Source organism: Podarcis pityusensis, assembly GCF_964106645.2.
Source record: "Podarcis pityusensis genome assembly, chromosome: 6".
Lineage (NCBI taxonomy): Eukaryota > Metazoa > Chordata > Lepidosauria > Squamata > Lacertidae > Podarcis > Podarcis pityusensis.
This window is the reverse complement of record NC_138030.1, coordinates 24,773,784-24,796,799: the sequence shown is the minus strand read 5'-3', so window position 1 is coordinate 24,796,799 and position 23,016 is coordinate 24,773,784. Positions and strand designations below refer to the sequence as shown.

At 44.8% G+C, this 23,016-nt stretch overlaps 2 protein-coding genes across 5 annotated transcripts in view; both read left to right on the top strand.

The window, feature by feature from the left end:
* On the top strand, positions 1 to 18,054 carry FAM83D (family with sequence similarity 83 member D). Its single transcript, XM_081009247.1, has 4 exons — positions 1 to 622; positions 14,560 to 14,727; positions 15,082 to 15,206; positions 16,378 to 18,054. The coding sequence occupies exons 1-4, from the start codon at positions 158 to 160 to the stop codon at positions 17,411 to 17,413; spliced, it is 1,794 nt and encodes a 597-aa protein (XP_080865373.1). The 5' UTR covers positions 1 to 157; the 3' UTR covers positions 17,414 to 18,054.
* Positions 18,055 to 18,469: 415 nt separating this feature from the next.
* Positions 18,470 to 23,016, top strand: part of DHX35 (DEAH-box helicase 35) — a 43,750-nt gene continuing 39,203 nt past the window's right edge. The window contains exon 1 of one of the 4 annotated variants that reach the window (XM_081009231.1): positions 18,470 to 18,488. In XM_081009231.1, coding sequence (XP_080865357.1) covers positions 18,485 to 18,488 — 4 coding nt within the window. In that variant the 5' untranslated portion in view covers positions 18,470 to 18,484. Of the gene's footprint in view, positions 18,489 to 22,282; positions 22,418 to 23,016 lie in introns of those variants that run through there. The other 3 variants (XM_081009230.1, XM_081009232.1, XM_081009233.1) reach the window with 3 other exon arrangements.

Genomic DNA, 23,016 nt, shown 5'->3' with positions numbered 1-23,016 from the left:
CAACCAGAGACTCGCTTTCGCACCTGCAGCCAATAGCAGAGGCGCGGGGACGAGTTTAGTTTCAAACTCCCTATAAAAGGCGCCGTTGTGTTTGGCATCCTCTTAGTCCCCCGGGAGAGCGTCGTGGTTTTTTTTTAAAGAGGCACCGACTGCCCGCATGGCGAACCAGTCGCAGTGCCTGGACGATGCGCCCTTTCGGGGCTACCGCGCCCTGTGGGACCCCAGCCCGCCGCAGGTCTACAGCGAGGCGCAGCGCCTAGCGCTGGAGGAGCTCATCGCCGCTGGCCGGCCGGCCTTCCACGCCTTCCTGCGCCGGGAGAAGCTGCGCGCGTTCCTCTCCGAGCCCGAGATCCGAGCGGTGCTGCGCGCCGCCGTGCCTCCGCCGGGCGCGGACGAAAGTTCGGATCAGTCCCCCAACTCCTCTCTGGATTGCTCGTCTCTCACTTACTTCCCGGTGCAATCCGACGTGGAGCCACCTGTGCTGGAGCTGGGCTGGCCGGCCTTCGTCGGCGGCTCTTTCCGGGGGCTCACCCGGGTAGAGGCGCACTTCCAGCCCAGCTTTGGCGAGACCATTTACCCCTGCAAGGAGGTGGTGCGCAAGCAGATCCGGTCGGCCAGGGAGGTGAGTCAGAGCCGTCCAGGGGAAGCAGCGGCAGCTCTGTTTCGGGGATTGACTAGATTAGCCGCGACTGCATGGGAATCCAGTTTTTGATCTGATTCCTATTGCCCCCGATCCTATTCCCTCGGAGATTCTTCAACACTTCCCAGCGGTTCCTTAGACCATGTCAGGGCGCCGGAATGTGGATATGAAGCCTTCGCGCGGTATCTGGAAGCTTTAACCAGCCTTTCATCCAAGGAGCTCGGGCCTGACAAACCTGAGTTTCTTCCTTCCCATTCAGTTCTCACAACAGCCTTTTGAAGTAGGTTAGACTGAGAGACAAGGCCTGCGTGAGTGGGGATTTGAATTTGGATCTCCCGGGTGTTAGAGCAGCGCTTTTAACCATTATACCACAGTGAGGCTCTCTATAACAGGGAACCCTTGCTTATGGTCCAACCAGTGGGTTTCTCCCATTCAGGCTAGGGGCTGCCACATAAATTCCTCCCTCTGGAACTGTTTGTTCCCCCACAGTGGCATCTATTTTGAGTATTTAACGTTTTATTACATTGGATTGCATATCTGCTGCCCCGAACACCCTTTGGAGGGGAGGGCGGTGCAAAATGTAGCTAGTACAAATATTTTTTATATAGGCACCACACCTCTTTCATTGAGCAAAGTAAGTTTGTTTGATTTCTGTTTGGTTGCTTGATCTTTTGGGCTGAGGGGGTCTGTGATAACACAAAGACCCCTGCCCCAATGAATGGACCAAATGCTTTAGAATGGTGGTTCTCAGTCTTTCATTTGCTCTTGTCTATATATATATATATATATATATATATATATATGCTGTGTAGCCTGCATAAGAGATGGTCAGCAGCCTAGTTTGAATAGAACAGGTGTCTTGGAATGGTCCTTTTTATGCAGCATGGGCAGGGGTAGCAGGGGTAGTAACTCTTGGGCCATGAAATGATTATATGTCACCTTTTTAATTGAGACTGCCATAGATGAATGAGTACCATAGAACTGCTGCATAACTGACAGTTGAAGGTGCCCGTGCTGGCCGTTGGAACAGGATGACTCTGATGCACTTGGATTTTTTTCACGCTTTGTTCTAGTTTTAGTAATGCACATTTAAAAAATATATATTACCAGCATGAGATGGACCTCCAGATAAAAGCTATGACAGAGTGATGTTGCACGACCTTAATACTACCTCAAACTAGGTGTAACCATTAAGCGGTGTTCTCTTTCATTCCTCATCCATGTGCATTTCAGTATTGCAGCTGAATTTAGGAGGAATAAGTTAGAAATCCAACAAAATTATTTGTAAAATACATGCTTTGGGACATATGTGATCAAGTCAATCATTATATATTTCACATCCATTTTGTGAAGTGGAATGAGGTGGAGTATTTGGCCAATACCAATTAGTGTACTGTGCTAGATGGAAGGCAAAGATGGAAGAGAGAAGTTATTTTGAATTGATGTATGACGTCCAGTCTTCCTTGGAGTCCTTGGTGTTTTCCTGTCCATGCATTCACAGCACTTCAGATGCATTGATATTTATTACCTTGACTACAACCCAGTAAACTAGTCCAGTTATGAGTTGAGCTTGCTTGCCTTAAGGTGAGAGCTTATGCTTGAGCTGAGGCTTTAAGCTGGAAATTGGGAAGGCCTGCTTCAACTGCTGCTTTATAACAGAGGTGTGGAACCTCTGACCTGCAGGCTGTTTGTGGGGCACAATGCCATCAGCTGAAATCACTAGCTGATGGGTGCAACTCAGTCCTGCTGGGATCTGCTTTGCTACCACATTTCCTGTGGGGACCATGTTGTCGATGCAGACCCCTGCAACCAGCAGAATTCAACCCTCCACTCACCAGCTGATTCAGTCCTGCTCAGTTTGCTCTGCACACTTATTCCCCTCCTGAGAACAAACACATGCAGCCAAAGCACAGTGTGGGGCTATTTGAAAGCCCTTTTGCAAATAACCCTGTGCTGTTCTTTAAACTTTTTTTCAGAAAAAGGTTTGAAGAGCAGTGTGGAGTCTGTTTGCAAAAGGGCTTTCAAGCAGCATCACATGATTGACAGTAGTTGGCTCTGCCCACCAGTTGAATTTGGCCCTACAGGGTGAGGAAACAAGGATCTTGCCTACTGGTTTCCCATCCCTCCCTCTTGTGATTCCCAGCAACTGGTATTACTACCTCCAACAGTGGAAATAAGAGCGTAGACATTTGGTTAGTTGTCATTGAGATTCTTATCTTCCATTAATTTCTCTGGTCTTTTTACAGTCATCCAAGCTGGTGGCCATCAGTGCATCTTGTGGGAGCAAACTTCATAGTTTGACTATGGAAGAAGTGCTTTCTTTTTTCTGTTCTGAATCATCCAATATTCAGCTTCATTTAATGTCCTTGAGCTCTAGTACTACGAAAGAGGGAGAAAACTGTCTCTCTATCAATTCTCTCCACCTTGTGCATAATTGTATACACTTCTATCAGGTCCCCTCGACTTTAAAAAATCTCAGTTGCTGTAATCTTTCCTCAAGAGAGGAGTTGCTCCAACTCCTCATAGCAACTACTCTGGCTTTTCCCCCCTTCATCATTCCATGACTTCCCTTTTAGCAACAATACATGACAATAGCTTTGTGATTTGAAGGGGAGTCTTTTGTTGTTGTTTAGTCGTGTCCGACTCTTCATGACCCCATTGACCAAAGTATGCCAGACACTCCTGTCTTCCACTGCCTCCCGCAGTTTGGTCAAACTCATGCTGGTAGCTTCAAGAACACTGTCCAACCATCTCATCCTCTGTCGTCCCCTTCTCCTTGTGCCCTCAATCTTTCCCAACAGCAGGGAGTCTTTTAACCTATATTAAAACAGTGTTCTGGATCAAGACTCTTTGCAAATAAGCGACACCTGGCAATGTTGTCCTGCATCATACAGCAAGGCTATATTTGACATGGGAGAGGTCTAGTGATCTAATTTTGAAGTACTGGGTGGCAATCCGAGCTAAGAATACTGAAGCAGAGGTACCTGTAGTATTGTGTAGAGCCAATAATTAGCCGTGAATTTTCTCGTGTTGGGTATGTTCCCATGATTTATGACTGCAGTGTGATGCAAACCAGCGAGCTGTTAGGTGGATGATTGCTTCTTTTCCTGCACACTGCTGACATACCTACTCTGAGAAAGAGCCATGTAGTAGGTGAGCAGAAACGGGGAAAGAGTGGTGGGACGAGCAGATGTTTTGAATATGTACTTACACTCTTGGAGACTGACAAAGTCTGTATAAAAGGAGGATAAGCAAAAGTGAAGGGGTCTGAAGCCACTATGGAAGATGCCATCACCTAGCTCCATCTTTGTACATGACCATTTTTTATAAAGGGTAGTTATAGTGTAATTCAAATGCCATGGATATTTGCATGATTATAATTGTGGCAATTTGTAGCGGCAATAACTCACAACATTCTTGTAAGCAGATTGACTAGATTTTCATTCCCCATGACACATTGTGTCATCTTCCTTATTGATTCCACCTGGCGGCATGTGCCATGGAAGCCTACCTGGCCACACTGTGTTTCCATCTAGCTACCATTGCTCAGTCTTGGGGCACTGCTAGACTGTCACTATTTTGCAGGTGGGATTCAGTTGCATACTGGCCAGCTCCAGTTGTGCAATTAAAGTTAGAGGTTTTTTTGAGCTCTTGTGCAAAGAAGCAACTTTCCACCCTACAAAAAAGGCACTGGGAAGTGTGGAATAACATTTGCTTGACCCAGCATGGGACAACCTCCCTGCAAATAAATTGGAAAGAATGTTCAGTAAATAACAGATGTAGTCTAACCTCCCTGCTAGGGGTGGGCAATATTAAGTTTTCAACATTGAGATAGATCGCCAGCAAAACATTGCAGTTTGGCAATAAACTGCTATAATAATAATAATAATAATAAATTTTATTTATATCCCGCCCTCCCCAGCCGAAGCCGGGCTCAGGGCGGCTAACAACAATAAAACAGTACAAAGTACAGCATAAACAACAGTCTAAAATCATTCGTTATAAAATTAATTAATTCAAGCCACTGGCAACCATGTTGAAACAAGCTACACTGGCCCCAGCTGGCAAGGCGTTGGGAGAAACTGCCTCAACTCTCACGGTGGGAGCCAAGGTGCTGCTCAGCTGTGGGGAGGAAAGACTCCTGCAACCAACTGAGCGAGCCCCGATTCCCCACTTCTCAGCTGAGATGTCGGAACCATGGGATGCAAAGCCAGCTGGCTTGGCCCAGCCGGAGTGTCTCCCTTCTCAGCCTTGCCACAGCAGAGATCCATCAGTCATCCTCCTTCGATGTGCGTCTGCGACTCAAGCTGCTGTGCATGCAAGAGCACACATTACTCTGCAGAGTAAACACACAAGCCAGATCAGGCGTGAGGCGTGAATACTATACTAAACTACACATTTATTATACATAAATCAGGACAAAGAAAAACATGGCCTCTCTCCTTGTCTTTCTTCTCAGAGACACAGAATAAAAGCAATACAGAGTGGATGTTCCACTCACAGGACTCCAGCAATCTGTGCTGGAATGTAAACAGACATGTGACATGTAACAACCCCACATATCTCCAGCAAGGGTGGAATGGAATTTCCAACATCAGATCCCCAACCCTGCTCTTGCTTGCACACAAGTCTGAGCGGGATGGCTGCTAAGCTGGGGAGTGCAAGCCCCTCCTCCCCAGCTGAGAGAGCCAGGACCTTGCTTCTGTTTGTATGGAGCTGGATTGGGGCTGCTCAGCTGGGGATGTGTAGGCTCCATTACACTTTTCCACTGAGGGGTTCGGGGCTGTGCTCCCCTCCAGGGAGAAGTTCAAAGGAGCCCCTGCACCACCTGAAGGCAGCCAGGTGGAAACAGGGGACAGGGAAGGTGGAGGCAGCCCGGCAGCTGCATCTGAGACTCCTGGACTGCCTCTGAGGCATCTGGTGGGCTGTCTCCACTTTACCAGGCGGTGCTCTGGCCTGGCTATCCGTTGTCTGCCAGTTAAGTTTGCTAACTTGTGTAGCATGTTCTTCCCATTGCTGTGGCCTTCTGCAGCATTGATGGCGGCTCCACCTAGAAATGGGTGGATTGAAATTGGTACATACCAGGATGTACACACTTCACTAGTATTTCCAGCTGCTGGGCTCTGTGACATCATTGCCTTAAAACTGACGGCCTGCCACTTTGAGAGGTACGCTAGCATTACAGATTTCAAGGCTCTAGTTGCTTTGCTAATTCTGTTCAGAATGAATCATTCAGCGAGGGTGACTGCTGAATTGCTTCTCACCAGGGTGTTCAGCTAAGATTGTTCCTTGTATAAGAATCCTGAATAGGCACTTGATGACATTTATAAGTTGTCCAATACTAGGTTTAGAAGAAATTAATTTTCTCGCTCAAGTCCAGCCACTGGAGATATCTTTGACATTGTAAGATAAGGCTTCTAAGCTTCTCTTGAAACTTCTTTGGCTGTGATAGGTGTGGTTCTACATCAATTACAGGTGATTTCTAAGCGGTTTCTGCTTATTGTGCACAATTAAATATCCATAATACACAACTTGGTTTGTGGAAATGTATCCATTGTAACTGATGGTTATAGTATCTTATGCAATGCTATTTGGCCCTTAGGGGTTCTGAGAGAAAATTGGTTTAACCCCTGCTCTACTAGCCTCTTAAAGATGGTGGAATACCATCATCGTTAACATTGCTGTGGCAATGTTAACTCGTGAAGGCACGTGACGTGGTTTAGCCATGAAGGAAGCAACACCCACTGATTTGCCATGTAATGCACACTGTACTTTGGGAACTTGGTCCTAAATTGATCAGAAGTAGCACCCCGCTGTTTAAAAGTAGAAATACAGTAGACTGTTTGGTGAAAAGGTGTTATTTACTCCAACCTCTGAAGCTGCATAGTCTCTGTACTGCCTTGTAAATATGTCAGGTGCAGCGCAGCACTAATTATCACTTGATCTCCTGTGTTCCTCTTGGTAAAGCCACAAAGTAGTCTTGTAACTGTCTTGTAACTCTAGAACAGGCCTTCCCAAAAAATCAACTGTTTTTTTAGACTACAGTTCTCATCATCCCTGCCCACTAATCCCGCTAGCTAGGGATGATGGGAGTTGTAGTCCAAAACCAGCTGGAGGCCTAAGTTTGGGAAACCCTGCTCTAGAACATTTCGGAACCTACGACCCTCCAGATGTTGCTGACCCATCAGCCCTAACAAGTGTGACCAACGACAACGTATGGAGGGCTAGAGCTTCCTCACACCTGCTCTAGAACTTGGGGTCATCCAAAGAAACTGCATGGCAAGAAAGTGGGAATTGACCAAAGGAAGTACAACTAGTGCATAGTTAAACTACAGAATTCAGTACCACAAGATGGTGATGGCTGCCAACTTGGGTGTCTTTAAAGAAGGACTCGACTAGTCAATGCAGAATAAGGCTGTCGATCACAATAGTGATATGCTGCCTCTGCAGTTGAAGGCAGCGTGCCTCTGAATTCCAGTCGCTAGAGAACAATGGTGACAGGGTGCTTCTTGCACTTGTCTTCTGCTTGTGGACTTCCTGTAGGTGTTTCACTTGTCACTGTGGGAAACAGCGTGCAGGGCTAGAGAGGTCTCCGGTATGAACAAGTGGGGCTGTTCTGTTAATTTCGCTGCTTGCAGTTGCATGGCTTGGAGGGTGGCCAGAGAAGCAGGTGTTTAACACGTTTTTCCTGGAAAACCTCTGCTTTGATCAAAATCCTATATACATACAGCTAGGTAGAATAGCACCGCCATGCATGTACAAGAAGGTGGTATCAGCAGACTTTTGGGAATATTGGCAGAATCACGAAAACCTTAAGGAGACCCCCCCCACCCACCCAATAAGGACTAAACATGCTTAGTGGTCTTGCAGTGCTAACTGATTTTTTTGGGGGGGGCAGGGGTTGGAGGTGGGGTGGAAAACCTGGCCCTGGCTAACTGGAACTCTGAATAGCAGCATTCCATGCTGCAACTTTTAGTTGCATCCTACATTTGTGCACTGTTAAATATGAAGTATGTGGCTGCAGCAGTCATACACTGAAGAGGCACAGTATAAACTGCCCTAGGGTTTTTTAATTCTTTTAAAATGTAAAATAAATGTCTAGTTCAGATGCTGGCTCCATGCCTGTTCTGCGGTGCCTCCAGGTGACCTTTATAATCCAGCTGTCTTTAAACAGGATCAGATGCAGATCTTGTTTTCCTTTTTTCCTTTGCCATGAGAAGAGTGCAAGGATTTTTCAAAAGGGTGATGCACCCTCAGATAAAGAGAAATAAACAAGCGATTAAAGTTCCTGAAATGCCAGGCAAGAAAGAGCTATTAAGTGACACTCTTGTGATGCATACACAGGAGATGGGAAGAAACTATAATTGCCATTTGATTTCTGTGTGTGCTCTCTCAGCCTTTTTGGGGGGATGGGACATGTTGTCTACACAGAGTGGATGTGTGTTGAAGGATGGGATTATGTCTTTGAAATGCAGTAAATAAAATACTTACCAAAATGCTATATAAATGAGTCAGAGAAATTGATTGTCCATGTAATTCATTTATGCTTGATCCCTATGGTTAATACATACAGTGGCACCTTGAGTTAAGAACTTAATTTGTTCTGGAGATCCGTTCTTAACCTGAAACTGTTCTTAACCTGAGGTACCACTTTAGCTAATGGGGCCTCCCACTGCTGCCGTGTGATTTCTGTTCTCATCCTGAAGCAAAGTTCTTAACCCAAGGTACTATTTCTGGGTTAGCGGAGTATGTTACCTGAAGCATCTGTAATTGGCTTTGGGGTATTGCCAGCTCAAAGATCACAAGACTAGATCCCTTTTTAAGAATGTGGATCTGGCAATGACTGTTAGGTAAATAGAACCTCCATATTTGCAGGCAATATTAATACATCCATGTACCAAGTCTTCTGCTTGTTCTTACATACCCCAAAACCATACCATGTATGAGAGAGTGGTAGCAGTAGACTGTGCGTAGCTAGAAAAGCATGCATAACTAGAAAAAAGGATCTGCAGGAAAAAATCTCTAAGAGGAGGAACCCCAAATCCAGTCCTACATTATTAACTCAGTGCAGAGTGACTGAAACCTTTGAGTGGAGGGAGATCAGAATGGATTAGCTAGAAGAGGAAGACAGAGAAACAGATATGTTAGGAGAACTGCAAGTTGAACGGATGATGTGCACAGCCATTGACCATTGTGCACATTCACCAGGCATCATGGAGAATGTGCACATCATCCATCCACGAAGAAGGAAGTATGCACATTCTCTGGCCATGATGCACAATTGCCAAACAGGCCTTGGAGAATGATGCATATCTCAACGGCATTTTGTACATTCTCCAGGCAGTATACACATTATCAGTATGCATAGCCTCCCAGAAATGTGTATATCCCCCCCCCCCCCGCAGTTCAGACGTGTGCAATCTGCATCCCTGCAAGATGCTTCTAGCACATTGCCTAATGTTATGTGGCGCACAACATTTCCCCCTATTGATCAGCAGAGCAATGGGAAGAAGGGACGGGGCTCCAGGAAAAAAATGGTATCTCCCCCCCCCCCCCACTCTGCAGTTCAGCCTCCTTTTCGCCACACTCAACTGTTCCTTAGTCAGCTGAGCAACACAATGGTTATCACTGGATGAGGAAATATTTAAATCTTCCCCCCTTCTCCCACCATCCTAATGGAAATTCCACACACACTCTTTCTGCTATTAAGCTTAGAAAAAGCTCAATAGCAGCATGAGGCTTATCATAATTGAAATTACAGGGTTGGGAAGAGTTAACCAGCTGAGGAAGAGAAAACAGGAGAAAGAGCCCTGAGATTGAGGAGAGAGTCTTCGTGAAGGTCATATTTTTTCTGGACCTCCACAGCTTCTTCCCATTGTTCAGGTGATCAGTGAAGCTCCATCCCAACTTTGGCCTGGCACGTGTCTCAATGACACCAGGTGATTGACAGGTGAGTTGCCCCACCTGCTTGCCAAAATTGGCCCATAGGGTGAGGACAGAGGATGATCTGGTCCACTGGGCCCAAACGATTCTCCACCCCTTCTTTAGAATGTTGGTATTTGATGCTTTGATTAGAACCTGACATGTAGTGGAGTGAAACTTGAGGTATTGAGTGTAGATCGAGCCACCTATTTCGTGTATCTTTTTAACCACCCCATTAACACGTGTCATCGTTGTGGGTCTTACAAAAATTCAAAGAAAGTAAAAAATTAGAATTATCTTGTTCCAAGCAAATGCAATTCTGGTTCTAAACGCAGCATAAGGGGTCTCTATAGTATAGTGTATTTTAAAATGGGGTTTCAGAGTTTTTAGGGGTTTTTGAATGTTTTATGTAGTTTTTCAATTTCATTGTTCTGCATGGGACAATGACAATAAATATATCGTATATCGTATTGTATATATAGTACTAAAGCATGGTTCTAAAAGGCACGAGAAACGAAAAAGTTATTCCCCTCGTTCTGAAAATATCTTATGTACAGTAAGTACCACGTGAGCCTCTTGGGGGAGGGCATTCCATAACAGGGGTGCCACCACCAAAAAGGCATCTCTTTAGGCAGGGGCACCTCAAGAAGAGCTTTTGACAAAGACCTTATGGTCCAGGCGGATGTAAGTGGAAGGAGGTGAACTTTTAAGATGAGAGATAGCATTCCTGAATGTTTCCAGCACTTAAAACTAAACACGAATGAATCCATTTATTTCAGTCACTGACCAGAGCGGAAAACTAAACAACATTTCCCTGCAAGTAGAACACTTGCAGAACAGAAGATCAGCTAGGACCCTTCCCCTTTCAGCAGGGAGTTCTGTTTTTAATGTGGAATATTTTTTTAAAAAAGGTTCTCCTGCTTGTCTACCACCTCTGGACTTCATTCTGCTGTCTGTGCAGATCAGACATTTTTCTTTCTAGTACCTAACAGTGGAAAGTGGGCAGCCTTTTTCCTTTTAGAGCTCTGAATCTGGAATAACTCATTCCCATAAACGGAGACTCGATATCCTTTCCTCAAGAAATGGGACTGCTTGCGGGTGCCCCCCATAGTCCTGAAGTTGGGTTTTGTAGAAAATGACATGGCAAGGAGCAGTTTGGGGAGGATGAAACTGTGTGGTTTCAGTGACTGGAGGAGGGTGTGAGGTCTTTGCTGATCAAGAACACATTACAAGTCAGGCAACTAGTATGGCGGAAACTCTATAGAAGCTTCTGTTTGATGACATTAATTGAAAGGAGTGAGGTGTGTGGAATAGAGGACCATGCAATCTTAACTCATGTAGGGAGGCTTTTATCTTGAGGTCATTCACGGTCCAACCAGAGGGAAGGGTTTAAAGTAATCAAATGAAATATAATTAAAGAGTGAGGGAGATGACACTAATTAAATAGAAACAGTTTTATATTGCTTGGTGACAGGTGAGTCAACATTTGTGCTTTTGATTTAGCCTTGGGACTTCCATTCAGTGACTGCGCTGTCAGAAACACCCCAAAGCCACAAATTTCCTCCTGTCTTGGCAATGGACTTAGCTGCCACTAGTTCTTGAGTCAACGTGAACAGGACATAGCTGTATGTACATTCCTGAGTAAGGCTGCCTAGAACTTGCCCCCCAAATCAAGTTTTCTGGTGTTGGGTATTTAAAGAAATGGAGGCAATAGTCAGAATATTGCGCCATCCTTGCAGCTGCAATTGTTAAACCTGTGGTCAGATGGCAACAAAGATTTGAAAAATAAAGAATTAATCAGCCTTTTGCTGACAGCTGCAAGGCTCTGGAAAGATTTGTGTGAGGCTAACACAGAATATCGACATCATGTGGTCTGAGAAAAAGCACTCCTAGGAAATACAAATTCAGAGTCACAAGAGGTCACAGTAAAAGAAATGTTAGTTGCAGTGCGGTTTGGTTCCATAGATTACACCAACAAGACGGAACATGGGCAAGCGCCACCAGTAGCATTCAAGAGGATTTGGTTATGATACTAGGTTTTCTCATCTGTTGTAATAGCTTTCTTTAGGAAGAGACAGATCCTTTCTCAACTCTGCAAGCACATAGATTATTAAATGCTTTGTCCCTTGGCTTTTTTTTTTTTTTTACTTGGTAACATCTTAAAGGTGTGGCATTGTATTAAGTTTCCCCTCACTGATAGTTTTGTTATAACCTGCTTATTTTGTTTTTATATTGGGTTCATTCGTTTAGTTATTTTCTTTGTGTTGTGACTTGTACATGTTTTGGTATGTATGATTTAGTTTAATCTTACGTGAAAATAAAAAAAGTCAACTTTCCAAAAATGTGGCACATAAGTCTTGTTTCATGCCCAAAGGCTAATACTGAAAAACTGTCCTCTGATCATTCACCTGTGTTTGACCCTGAAGAGGCAGAACATCTAGAATTCATTAACTAATTTTGCCTATTTTTGTCTAGTAACCCAAAGAGTAAGGTCTTGTCTCACTGGCAAATTTGTCATATGGTTCCATAGATAAAGAAGCTTAATGAAGATCTTATTACAGTTTTTAGACTGAATGTGTGATTACTCGAAATCACACGATTGTTTTCTAACAGCCAGTCATATTTCAAAGCTAAACCCACACATTCATAGGAATCCTAGTTATCTCCATGTGTCAACAAATACTGTTTCTTTGTGCTTTGACGAAAACAAGCAATGTGGAAAAAAAATATATACATTAGTTTGTGAGATATATACGTATTTCAGAATTCATATCCATTATCCTTGAGCCATTTGGTGCCAGTGTTCAAAAATTCCCAGGTGTCAGGCACATTTTGCTCCTGGGTTATTAGGCACTTGTAACCAATGAAGATGCCTGGGCAACAGGGCATTCTTTGTGGTGGCCCCTAAGCTACTCCCTCCCTACAGAGGTGTGTCTGGCACCATCACGGTACAGCTTCTGGTGAATGCTGAATATGCACCTCTTACCCTGGCTTTTGACACAGGTGTACATTTTTTACTTTCCTTATTTCTGTGACTGTAGATTGTTTTAAACTGTGCTTAACATTGTGCTTTGATGTTGTAACCCAGGCATAGGCAAACTCGGCCCTCCAGATGTTTTGGGACTACAACTTCCATCATTCCCGACCACTGGTCCTGTTAGCTAGGGATGATGGGAGTTGTAGTTCCAAAACATCTGGAGGGCCAAGTTTGCCTATGCCTGTTGTAACCCACCCTGAGACTTTGGGGTGAAGGGTGGGTTAATACAAAATAATGACAATAATTATTTTGGTAGGGCTAGCATTGCGGGCTACAATTTAATAGGTTTCAATTAGAACTTTGAAAATGTTGCCTCTTTGTCCTTGCAACACCCCTATAGGCAAGTCCTGATTTCTGTTTTACAAGTGGGCTCTTCAGTTCAAGAGGAAGAATGTTATTTTTCTTCCTTCCTAACGCAGTGCTTGAAAAATCTCTGGCACACTTCACTGTTTCCTCCCAGCACCTGACAATACCTGAGATTCCTATGCAATGCTAACACAAGGTTTTGCCTGTTTTTGGCCCTTCCTCAACGCTTATGAAGCGTTTAGAGAGGGGGAAAAAAACATGGTAGAAGTCACGTGTACCTTGTAGACTTGGCTTTGCTATCTGAAACGCCAAATCCTTTTAATAAGCTGTGTTGGCCTTCCTAACAAACACCTGCAGCAAGCCAGTACATGGCCCAGCCTCTGCCTGGGAGGAAGGGAGTGGAGGAAAATGTTGACTGATAGTTGACTCTGCCACAGTTTCTCTTCAGGCCATGGCATGAGATTAACAGCAGAACGCCTTGATTCAGGGAAAACCACAGAAATGCAGGCTCCTCAGTAGACTTGATGGTGGTGCTGGTGGTAGAGGGATCGTTGTATACCCCCTGGGTTATGAGAACAGATACCTATGCCAGGAGTGGTGCCCCTCCAGATGTTGCTTATTTCATCCGCCCATTTGTTATATTTCCATGCCGATTTTCACTAACACAAATGACAAAGCAGCTCACAAACAATGAATAACAAGAACAGAACAATTACAACATATTTCATATAGAACAGTGGTTCCCAACCTTTTTTTGGCCATGCCCCACCTAAGCATCTCTAAAATCCTGATCCGCCCCCCCCCCCGTGATGTATAATTCTTATTATTCAAAAAGTGAACTATTCACATGGAGGAAGCCTCAAAGGCCATTCACTGCTAATAACTCATTCTCAAATTGCCCACCTTAAAAATCAAATTGCCTTCCTGTGGGACGTGTGCCCCACATTGGGAACCACAGATATAAAATAATTAACAAATCCTTAGTAAAAGAATTCCAAATCACCAGTAAAACAACCACCTTCTATAAAACACTATTAACAAAACAACTAAAAGGAAAAAGCTAAACAGCAGAACCACAACGGAAGTCCTATTCTAAGATTCACAAAGTGGTATAGCACCCGTGATCCACAAAATAACATTAACAAACCAAAAACCAACTAAGCATGGTTGATTTCGCAGAAACACTCCCCCCACCCCCATGACTCATAGTCTTCCACTCAGTTGATCAAAAGACACATGAACATAAGGCCCGTGGCAGCAACTCTATTCTGAAGGCTCCTAAGGCTGGAGGGTGGGGCAAGGCAGGTGGAAAAAGGTCTCATTCCCCTATAGCTCCCATCATGTTTGACATTGGCTAGACCCAATGGGAGTTGGAATAGGAAAACACTGGTGGGGGGGGTGTCACAGGTTTCCCACCCTTGTTCTAATGCTATGCAAGAAAATTTAAAAGTAACAAGTTGCTAGGTCTGGATGGCATCCACTGGGGTGTCCTCCAGATGACAATGCCCATCGACAGACCATTGGCCACACTAGTTGGGGCTGATGGGAGTTGGAGTCCAGCAACATCCCCTCCCTTGACCAAAAGCGTGTTACAAGATAAGCTTCTGCACATAACTTCTTATAATTCATTTTTTCTTACTTTAAAATCTTCCAGGTTATCGCTATAGTTATGGACTCCTTCACAGACATGGACATCTTCAGTGATCTCCGGGAAGCCTGTAGAAAGAGGCTGGTTCCCGTCTACATCCTCCTGGATCAGGCCTGCCTTTGTCATTTTATGGAGATGTGCAAAAACCTGGATTTTTCTCCTGAACAGGAGCATGTAAGTTGTGGGGTGCTTCTGATTTTACAAGTGGAAAACAGATTGATCTTGGATTTACCTCAAGCCATTATTCAAGAGAGGGAGAAATTCTCATGCTCAAAGCTGCTTTTCCCTTTCATTGTCTAATGCATTTGGATGCCAAACCCTTTACCCAGAAGTGAGGTTCCCTTGATACATCCCAGTTAAGAGACCAATCCAAACTGTGGCTGGAGACCTTGTGCCAGCCAGGATGGGAACTATGCATGGGGCGGTGGTAAATCTCAACTAGTTTGCTGCAGGCCCATTTCTGGGATACAGTCCTGGCTTGAAGAGAGCTTGGCATTCTGGCCTAAACTGTGTGCCATTTTTTAACAGCTGATGAGAGTCCGAACTATTACTGGAAACACTTATTATGCAAGATCAGGAGCCAAGATAATTGGGAGTGTCCATGAGAAGTTCATGTTGGTTGATGGTGTAAGAGTGACTACAGGCTCTTACAGGTAAGCTACCTGATACCTTTCGTATTTCTTTAACAAACCCGAGAGTCTTCTATAGAGTGTAGTCTGATGGGAAGTCTGCGATAGGCTCAACAGACAAATACCCATTGCCTGTGCTTGAAGCATCATTTCCCTGGTACAAACATGCCCCCTTGACTAGCAGACCCTTTAAGAAATTGACAAAGGCTTTATCTCACCTGAAGCGGGGCAGGAGGAAGGGCCAGGGGGAGTTTGATTAGTCTTCTTGAGCTGCTTTTAGTTCCCTTCACTCCTGATTTGTATTTATATGCAGACATGGCAATATGGAATGTACTGTATGTATATTCATTATGCAGAAGTGACATATGGCCTTTCAGACTGTCCAAGCAGCAGCTGTTGAATTTCTGCTTGCCAAGCTGTAAAAAGGCACCAAAGTTCTACTGAGGGGGTGGGGGTTGTGGAGAGAAAAAAGAAGTAGCAAATGTGTATTTAAATGGGAATGAATTCTTGTTCTGTCTCACAAGGGGGAGCAATTCAGTCTTACCTACTTAATACCAACAAGAAGAGGCCATGAAACAATGTTTTAAATAATATTTTATTTTCAGTGCTTTTTTCCTGGGAGGATGCAGGGGTACGCATACCCCTAAACATTTTGTGAATCTAGGTCTGGCCTAACTGAGTATTTCAATATGAGTAAGAAAATGAGAGTACCGCTGAACATTTTTTTAAGAAAAAAGCACTGGATATTTTTATTGGGATTTTATCACGCTGCAGTACAAATGCAAGAGAAACATGTAAATGCTACAGAATGAAATAAGTAAATAAAAAGGTTGAAACAAACAAACATAGAACATGTGTTCCATGTTGAAAGAACAAGCTCTACCACAGGCAAAAACACATGTACATTGCAAAAGGCTGGACTCGGAAGTAATCGCTAAGTAGGGACTGAGTACCAGAACAGATACCACAACCAGATTGATGCTGTGAGAGAATGTGAGGAGTAGGTGGTCTAGTTTCCCCTGGAGTTAATGAAGAAAAGGTAACCAGTCATTAGAGAACTTCACATTGGATTCCAACCCCCCAGCCAATTTGCATTGCTATGTCCATTTGTCAGCCATAAAACATTTTTTTTAAATGAACAGTTATGCATAGCATAATACTCTTCTTCTCTTTCTCCTCCCCCAACCCCTGGTAGCTTCACGTGGACTGATGGGAAACTAAACAGCAGCAATGTATTGCTACTCTCCGGCCAAGTGGTTGAACACTTTGATCTGGAGTTCCGCATCTTGTACGCACGATCGAAACCTCTTGACCCGAAGAATCCATCCAGCTACAGGAACAGCGATGCCTCTGAGCACATGAGCAGTAAAGCAACACCGTGCAAAGACTTCACTGTGCATAACCTCCTGAGAGCGGAGTTTGCCAGGCTCTCAAGCAGCCCAAAGAAGCTTGAGAGAGAACTGGAGCTGGCGAGAGAGCTCCAAAGTGGAAGGGTGACCGCGAAGCGCCCTCACCTTAGTGGCGATGAGGAGTGGCACAATGGCCCTGAGGTCCTAGCGAACCCTAAGGGGACAAGTAGCCAGTCAACTCAGACCGAGCCATTGGAAGAGAAGCCCGCCACCGCCCTCTTTAACTGCGCCACACAAACCAGCATTTCAGTGGCAACAGCCACAACCCAGACCACTACTCGATCCAGGATAGTGGGCACTCAGACAACCGTTTTGTACAAGACCGCCACAACGCAGACCGAACAGAGGGAGGCTGCAGAAGTGGTCCAGAACCAAAGGGTGCCCGATCAAAGGATGCCCGAACAGAGAGTGGTCTTCAAAGAAGCATCTCCTGATCAGAGGGTGCCATCTAAAGAAGTATCTCCCATTACTAGGAAGGCCACTTCAACTTCATCTAGTGCTCGGTCGCTTTCTTCGCTGTCTTCCCAGTGCTCTCGGGCAAGCTCTACGGGCTCGCTGACATCCCTGAGGTCCATAGACTATGCCGCCAACCACAGGGCTGACTATTTCCGCAAGCTGAACAAGGAGAGGGAATTCCACTACTCCGTCATCCGGTCCAAGCTGAATCACATGGTTTCCATGCTGTCTAGGAGGGGCAACGTGGCAGAAAACTACATAGGCTGCCGCCCAATGAGGTGCAACTTAAAGCCTAGGCAGCGGATCAGCACAAGCCTTATAAACCTCAGAGACTTTGCACTGTATTCATCAAATGACTGCTTCTGAGAAATGGGATCGTGAGAGCTGGCACACATAGTTGCCATACGGGGGATGCTGCTGGGTTGGTTGTTGTTGTTGTTTTTTTAACTTGGCTGCCCAGCCATCTTTGTGATACTGCAAGCCTTTCTCAGGCTTTGCCGTGCCATGGAGAAAAACGGGTTGGAATGCCAAGCCAATATGCACATTATACCTTGCGGCACAAAGGTAGCAATCACATGGAAACTACTTCACGTTGCTCTTTGTGGCTTACTTGTAAATGCTCCAGCCTTCACACTTGGTCAATTCTGTATTGCCCTTAGAAATGTTGCTTTCTAGTGCTTTTTTTGGTCTAAGAAATCATAGGGTAACTTGGGGACAAAAATATTAGCTGTTTTGATTGTTTAAAAACCACGGTAGTGCCTTTTTTTTTGTCCCAATATAGGAGCATGTAAAAATATTTTAAGTGTATGACCCTGTAGTTGATGGCCTGATGGCTAACAAAAGACAATGACAAAGACAATGTTCAGTGACTCATAACTTTTCCAACAACTATGGCCATATCTTAGGGCAAATTTCCCAGTTGTTGTTTGTTATTTTCATTGTCTTCTACTTTTATGTATATAATTCTTATTTGACTCTGAAAAATAAAACATTTCCCAAAAAGAAAACACATCTTTCCCAAGTTAGAGGATTTTTTAAAGGTAATATAGTGTCAAACCAAACATCAGTTTATATTCTACTTGAACATAAGTGTGCTTAAGGATTGCAACTTTGACTCCAAAATGTCTTCATGTTTCATTTTCCCCCTAATAGCCATTTGAGGTGGGTCAGTTCAGGACCAAGTGACTTGAACAACTTAAATGCAGATCCAAGCTTATTATTCAGTCCACAAGGGTAATTAATTCAGAATAAAGAAGAAAGCAAAGTCTGATGTGGCTCAATTTAATATTACTTTGTGCAGATTTTACTTTGTTCAAAAATGCACAGAACAAGGCCATCCAGATAATGCAAAGAGGCAACTTTGAAATCCATATGTCCTTTGTTTCTAAGGGGATCTGCTCACATCTGTATGTATATCCAGTACATCCAGCTTCTTTGATGAGTAAGTATAACATCTGTTCTGCACTTGTCAGAAATCGATCTTTTTGTGTGGCAGTACCTGCACTTTGGGAGAGAACAGCTACGGGTAGTAGAGGCTTGAAAGCTATCTCTGGTGAAAGAGGCTTTTGGGTCTCTGACAGTTTTGCTTTCCTTACAATATAGGACACAATGGGGACTGTTTACACTCTATATTTCCAAAAGAATAAGGCTGCAATCCTAAACTTGCTTACCTGGCGGTAAGCCCCACTTCATTCAGTGAGATTTCCTTCTGTGTAAACATGATTAGGATTGCACACTCAGTCACCAAAATAACCCCCAACATAATCTCTGCCAAGAAACTACAAATTCTCAGCCCAGAATTTAGTGTTACTTTTATTTAAAGTATGCCAACTGACACATTTTCTTACTGTGTTTTCTCACATGCTGGCCTGGGCTTCTTTGGAGAAAGGGTGGGATATATGTTTTATTAATAACAATAAACTGGGCACTGCTTGCTAAGGAGAAGACCTTAAACTCTCATGGGACACTGATCCCCTGGAAATCTTATTCTACAATAATAATAATAATAATAATAATAATAATTTATTATTTATTACTTATACTCCGCCATCTGGCCAGGCCTTCCCAGCCACCCTGGGCGGCTTCCAGCAGGATATTAAAAACACAATAAAACATCAAACATTAAAAACTTCCCTAAAAAGGGCTGCCTTCAGATGTCTTCTGAAAGTCAGATAGTTGTTTATTTCCTTGACATCTGATGGGAGGGCGTTCCACAGGGCAGGCGCCCCTACCGAAAAGGCCCTCTGCCTGGTTCTTTAGTTTAAGCCTTTTGTTTGAGATCTCAGCAGGCAGTGTACACATGCTGCAAACATATTTCTGCATGCACAAGGGCTAGAAGCTTGCAATTCTCAACAAGCTGAATTATCCACTGCCCCCAACACATTCTGCAGGATTCTGTACTGCTGTGGTACATGATACATCTTGTTTGCCTTTCAAATGCCAATAACTTAGAACATTCTTTTCCATTAGCCTTCGGCTGTAATCCTATTCATGCCTGCAATCCTATGCATACATAAACGCTTGAGACGAAGTCTTATTGACCTAGTATGATTTCTGAGTCACGAGCAATAGGATTGCACTGTTTTATTTCTTGTCTATAAGTGAACACCATTGATTGATGACAGTGCATTTCCTAAATGGAGCCCAGTGCAATTGACTGAATGAACAACCAGCTGAACATTGCAACACATTTATTTGACTGGAACGGAATGCAGAGGGTTTGGCAGCAAAATTCTAGCTTTTAGATAATAAACAAGGAAAAGTGAATTGCATTTTTAGTAACAGGAGTTGTTGCAAACTAAGCACATTCTGGTTTATTATTAGTGTGAAGTGTTGCTTGGGAATTCTAAGAAAGCAAAAACAAAACAAAACAATTCAGGTTTGAAAGGTTGTCTGCTATCTTGATTCAAAATGGCATTCAACTATATCTAAACATAGATAAATCTCCTTGATCTCAGGAAGCATTATGCAAAATTTGGCTATGATAGCTTGGTGACCACATTCTTAGAGAACAGGCAACCCCAAAATATAGTAAGTTATTAGTTAGAGAATGGAGGCTAGACTTATGCTAGTTCCAAATCTGCATGTCATATTCTGGTTGCTCTTTCTATCTGCTCTTCTCAGATGAAATTTCAGTGTTGAAAGCTGCAGAGATGAGTGGATGTTGGTCAATGCCCTTTTTAACTACCCTTTCATTTTGCAGTGAGTTTATGCCTGATTCACAGCGGAAGTAACAGAGGTGTGGTTGCTTGCAATGTAAGAATCTGGGAAACTGTTTGAAACCACTCCCCCATATACATAGCTGGAGCAATCCTGTTGCACTTTCTTTTTTTATGAAGCCCTACTTGGTGAGAACAGAATGCTGAATTTAATGGCCCTTATATTACAGTGAACAATTCTAGAGTGGCCTCTGCTATGTTTGCTTGCTTTACACATGCTGGGAGATGTTCTCTTATGAGAAAAGTACAGTTATCCCCTTTGTGTTGTCTAAACAGCTGCATCCAGGAACAAGTTGCCCCCAGTGGTTTTTTTTCTAGAAAAAGATGTGATGGAGCTCACTGTGAACTTGGAGCTGGAGCTGAGCTCCAGCTGAAAAAAAGAAGCCCTGATTGAACGTCACCTTGTGCGAACTTGGCCACACAGGCCCAGTTGTAACAGCACCATTTCTGATTCCCACAACTGCAAGAAGGACCTCTTATTGAGCGCATCTGCCTGGGGGAAGGGCCACACTGCAGTAGCATCCACCATTCCTGCAGAAAGCCCCAGGTTCGAATCTTGGCATCTTCTGGTAGGGCATGTCCCTGGCTGAAACCCTAGAGTAAGGTTGCCAGACGTCCCCGTTTCCTGGGGACAGTCCCCGGATTTACACATCAGTCCCCATACAAAATCCAAGTTTAAAAGTGTCCCCGAATTCATTGAAAAAAATCTGGCAACCTTACCCTAGAGGGCCGTTGCCAGCCAGGGTCGGTGATACTAATCTTGATGGATCAATAGACTTGACTGCAGATAAAGCACTTTCCCCAAACAGTGAGCTTGTGTTGCCCAACCCCTCTGTCTTGTCCAGTGCCTGATTTACGTATAAGTTAAACAAGCTGTAGCTTAGGGCCCCACTCTCTTGCCCCCCCCAAAAAAAAATTTAAAGGGAAAAAATACTTGATGTACATTTCCAAAATGTAAGATAAAAAGCAAGCTTTGATGAAATATGTATTTTGTTACGTGCAAATGGCTTTAGATACCTATTAGAATCATAAATTACCATATAGCATATATTCAACACAAAAAAGCAACAATTTGTTGTTGACAAAAGGACTGCTAGACATATAAAGGGCTCTATTACCTTCAGTAGCTTAGGGCCTCATCAAACCTGAATCCCGCCCTGGTCTTGTCTGAAACCCGTGGCGTGCCTCAGCCATCCCAGGCTGACTCAGTTCCTCTCCACCTCCGGGTGCCAGCGAGGGAAGGCGCCTCGGGCTGCGACCCAAGGGACCTGTCAAACGGGACGCAGCTTCCAGTTCAGACGTGCCGGGTGAGGAGCGCGTGGGTTGCACATGGGACGAGGAGCGACTTGAACTCAGCGCTCCCAGATTGATGCAGAGGACGCCCGTCCATCCCTCCATCCTTAGCCAACGTGGGAAGCTTGGGAGAAGCCTCCAGCGAGGGAAACGGATTCAGGGCTCTAAAAATCCCGTTTAGGGCAGTTTTTAATGTTTGATCGTGCTTTGAATATTCTGTTGGGAGCCGCCCAGAGTGGCTGGGCAAACCCAGCCAGAAGGGCGGGGTATAAATAATAAAATTATTATTATAATTATAAATAAGAAGGGCAAGCTTCTTGGGTGCCTCGCTCATAGCGTGCCAGTCTCACTGCCTGCCACGGGACTCCTGCGCCGCAAATGGTGTTGAAAAGGACAAAATAAAGCGGCTCTTGCTCCTTATGGGATGCAGAGAGCCCGTTTGGAATTCGCTAGGTTTTCCCAACGGACAGAATGCAACCAAAGCAAAGTGAAGCAAAGCGGCAGAGACGCCTGGTCCTTTATTTTGGATACAGAACTGCACAACAGGACAGGGCTTTTATTAGGGCCGACTGCAAATATCACGCAAGGCTTTGCATTTGTTCATGATGCAGCACCGTACAGAAAAGCAAAGCTCCCGCTCTTCCCTTCGCAGCCAGCCTGGCTGGCAAGGAGGCGGCAGTGGCTCGAGCCTGAGAGTTAATGCAACCATGGCAACCCCGCATCCAATAGCAAAGCCCTCCCCGGCCACGTGACGCGCACCCCGGGGCCGCGCTGCTGCGGAGCGGGCTCCTTCGGTTCCTTTTGACCTTTCACCCCAAGATGGCGGCGCCCGTCGGTCCGCTGAAGTTTTGGAAGCCGGGTAAGGGCTGCATCTCTTGGGGAAGGGGGGGTGGGAGTGCAAGAAGCTGAGGTGGGGGGGGGGCGCCGGGGGAAGCTTTGGCGGAAGCGCCTCTTCGCGCGGCTGAAGGGCTCGGTGGGCGGGGTCCGAGGCGCTTTCCTTGCGGAGGACGGAGAGGAGAAGAAGCCTGTTTCTCTTTCCCCTGGCGCTGCAAAGGATGCATTGTCTGGGGGGTGGATAACCATCTCCCCACACCCACCCCAGGCCGTATATTCGTAGGACAAACCAAAATAAAAACACTGCAGGCGTGTGAGGCTCCTTGGACTTAACGGTCCTTCCTCGGGAACGTGGCGGCGTGAGACGGGGTACTCTGCACGTGCTCGAGAGCACCTTCACCCGCGCCATCCTTACGCTGTTGCTGCTGGTTTGAAAAAACGGGTGCTCGAGTGAGCTGTGCTGTAAACGGAGCTTATAGCGCTACTCCCAGCTTTCTGGTGGGATATAAATAGATATAGGTGATTGACAGATAGATACAGTGCTTTTTTCTAGGGGGGCGCATACCCCTAAACATTTTGTGAATCTAAGTTTGGCCTCATTGAGGGGCATTAATTCAATATGAG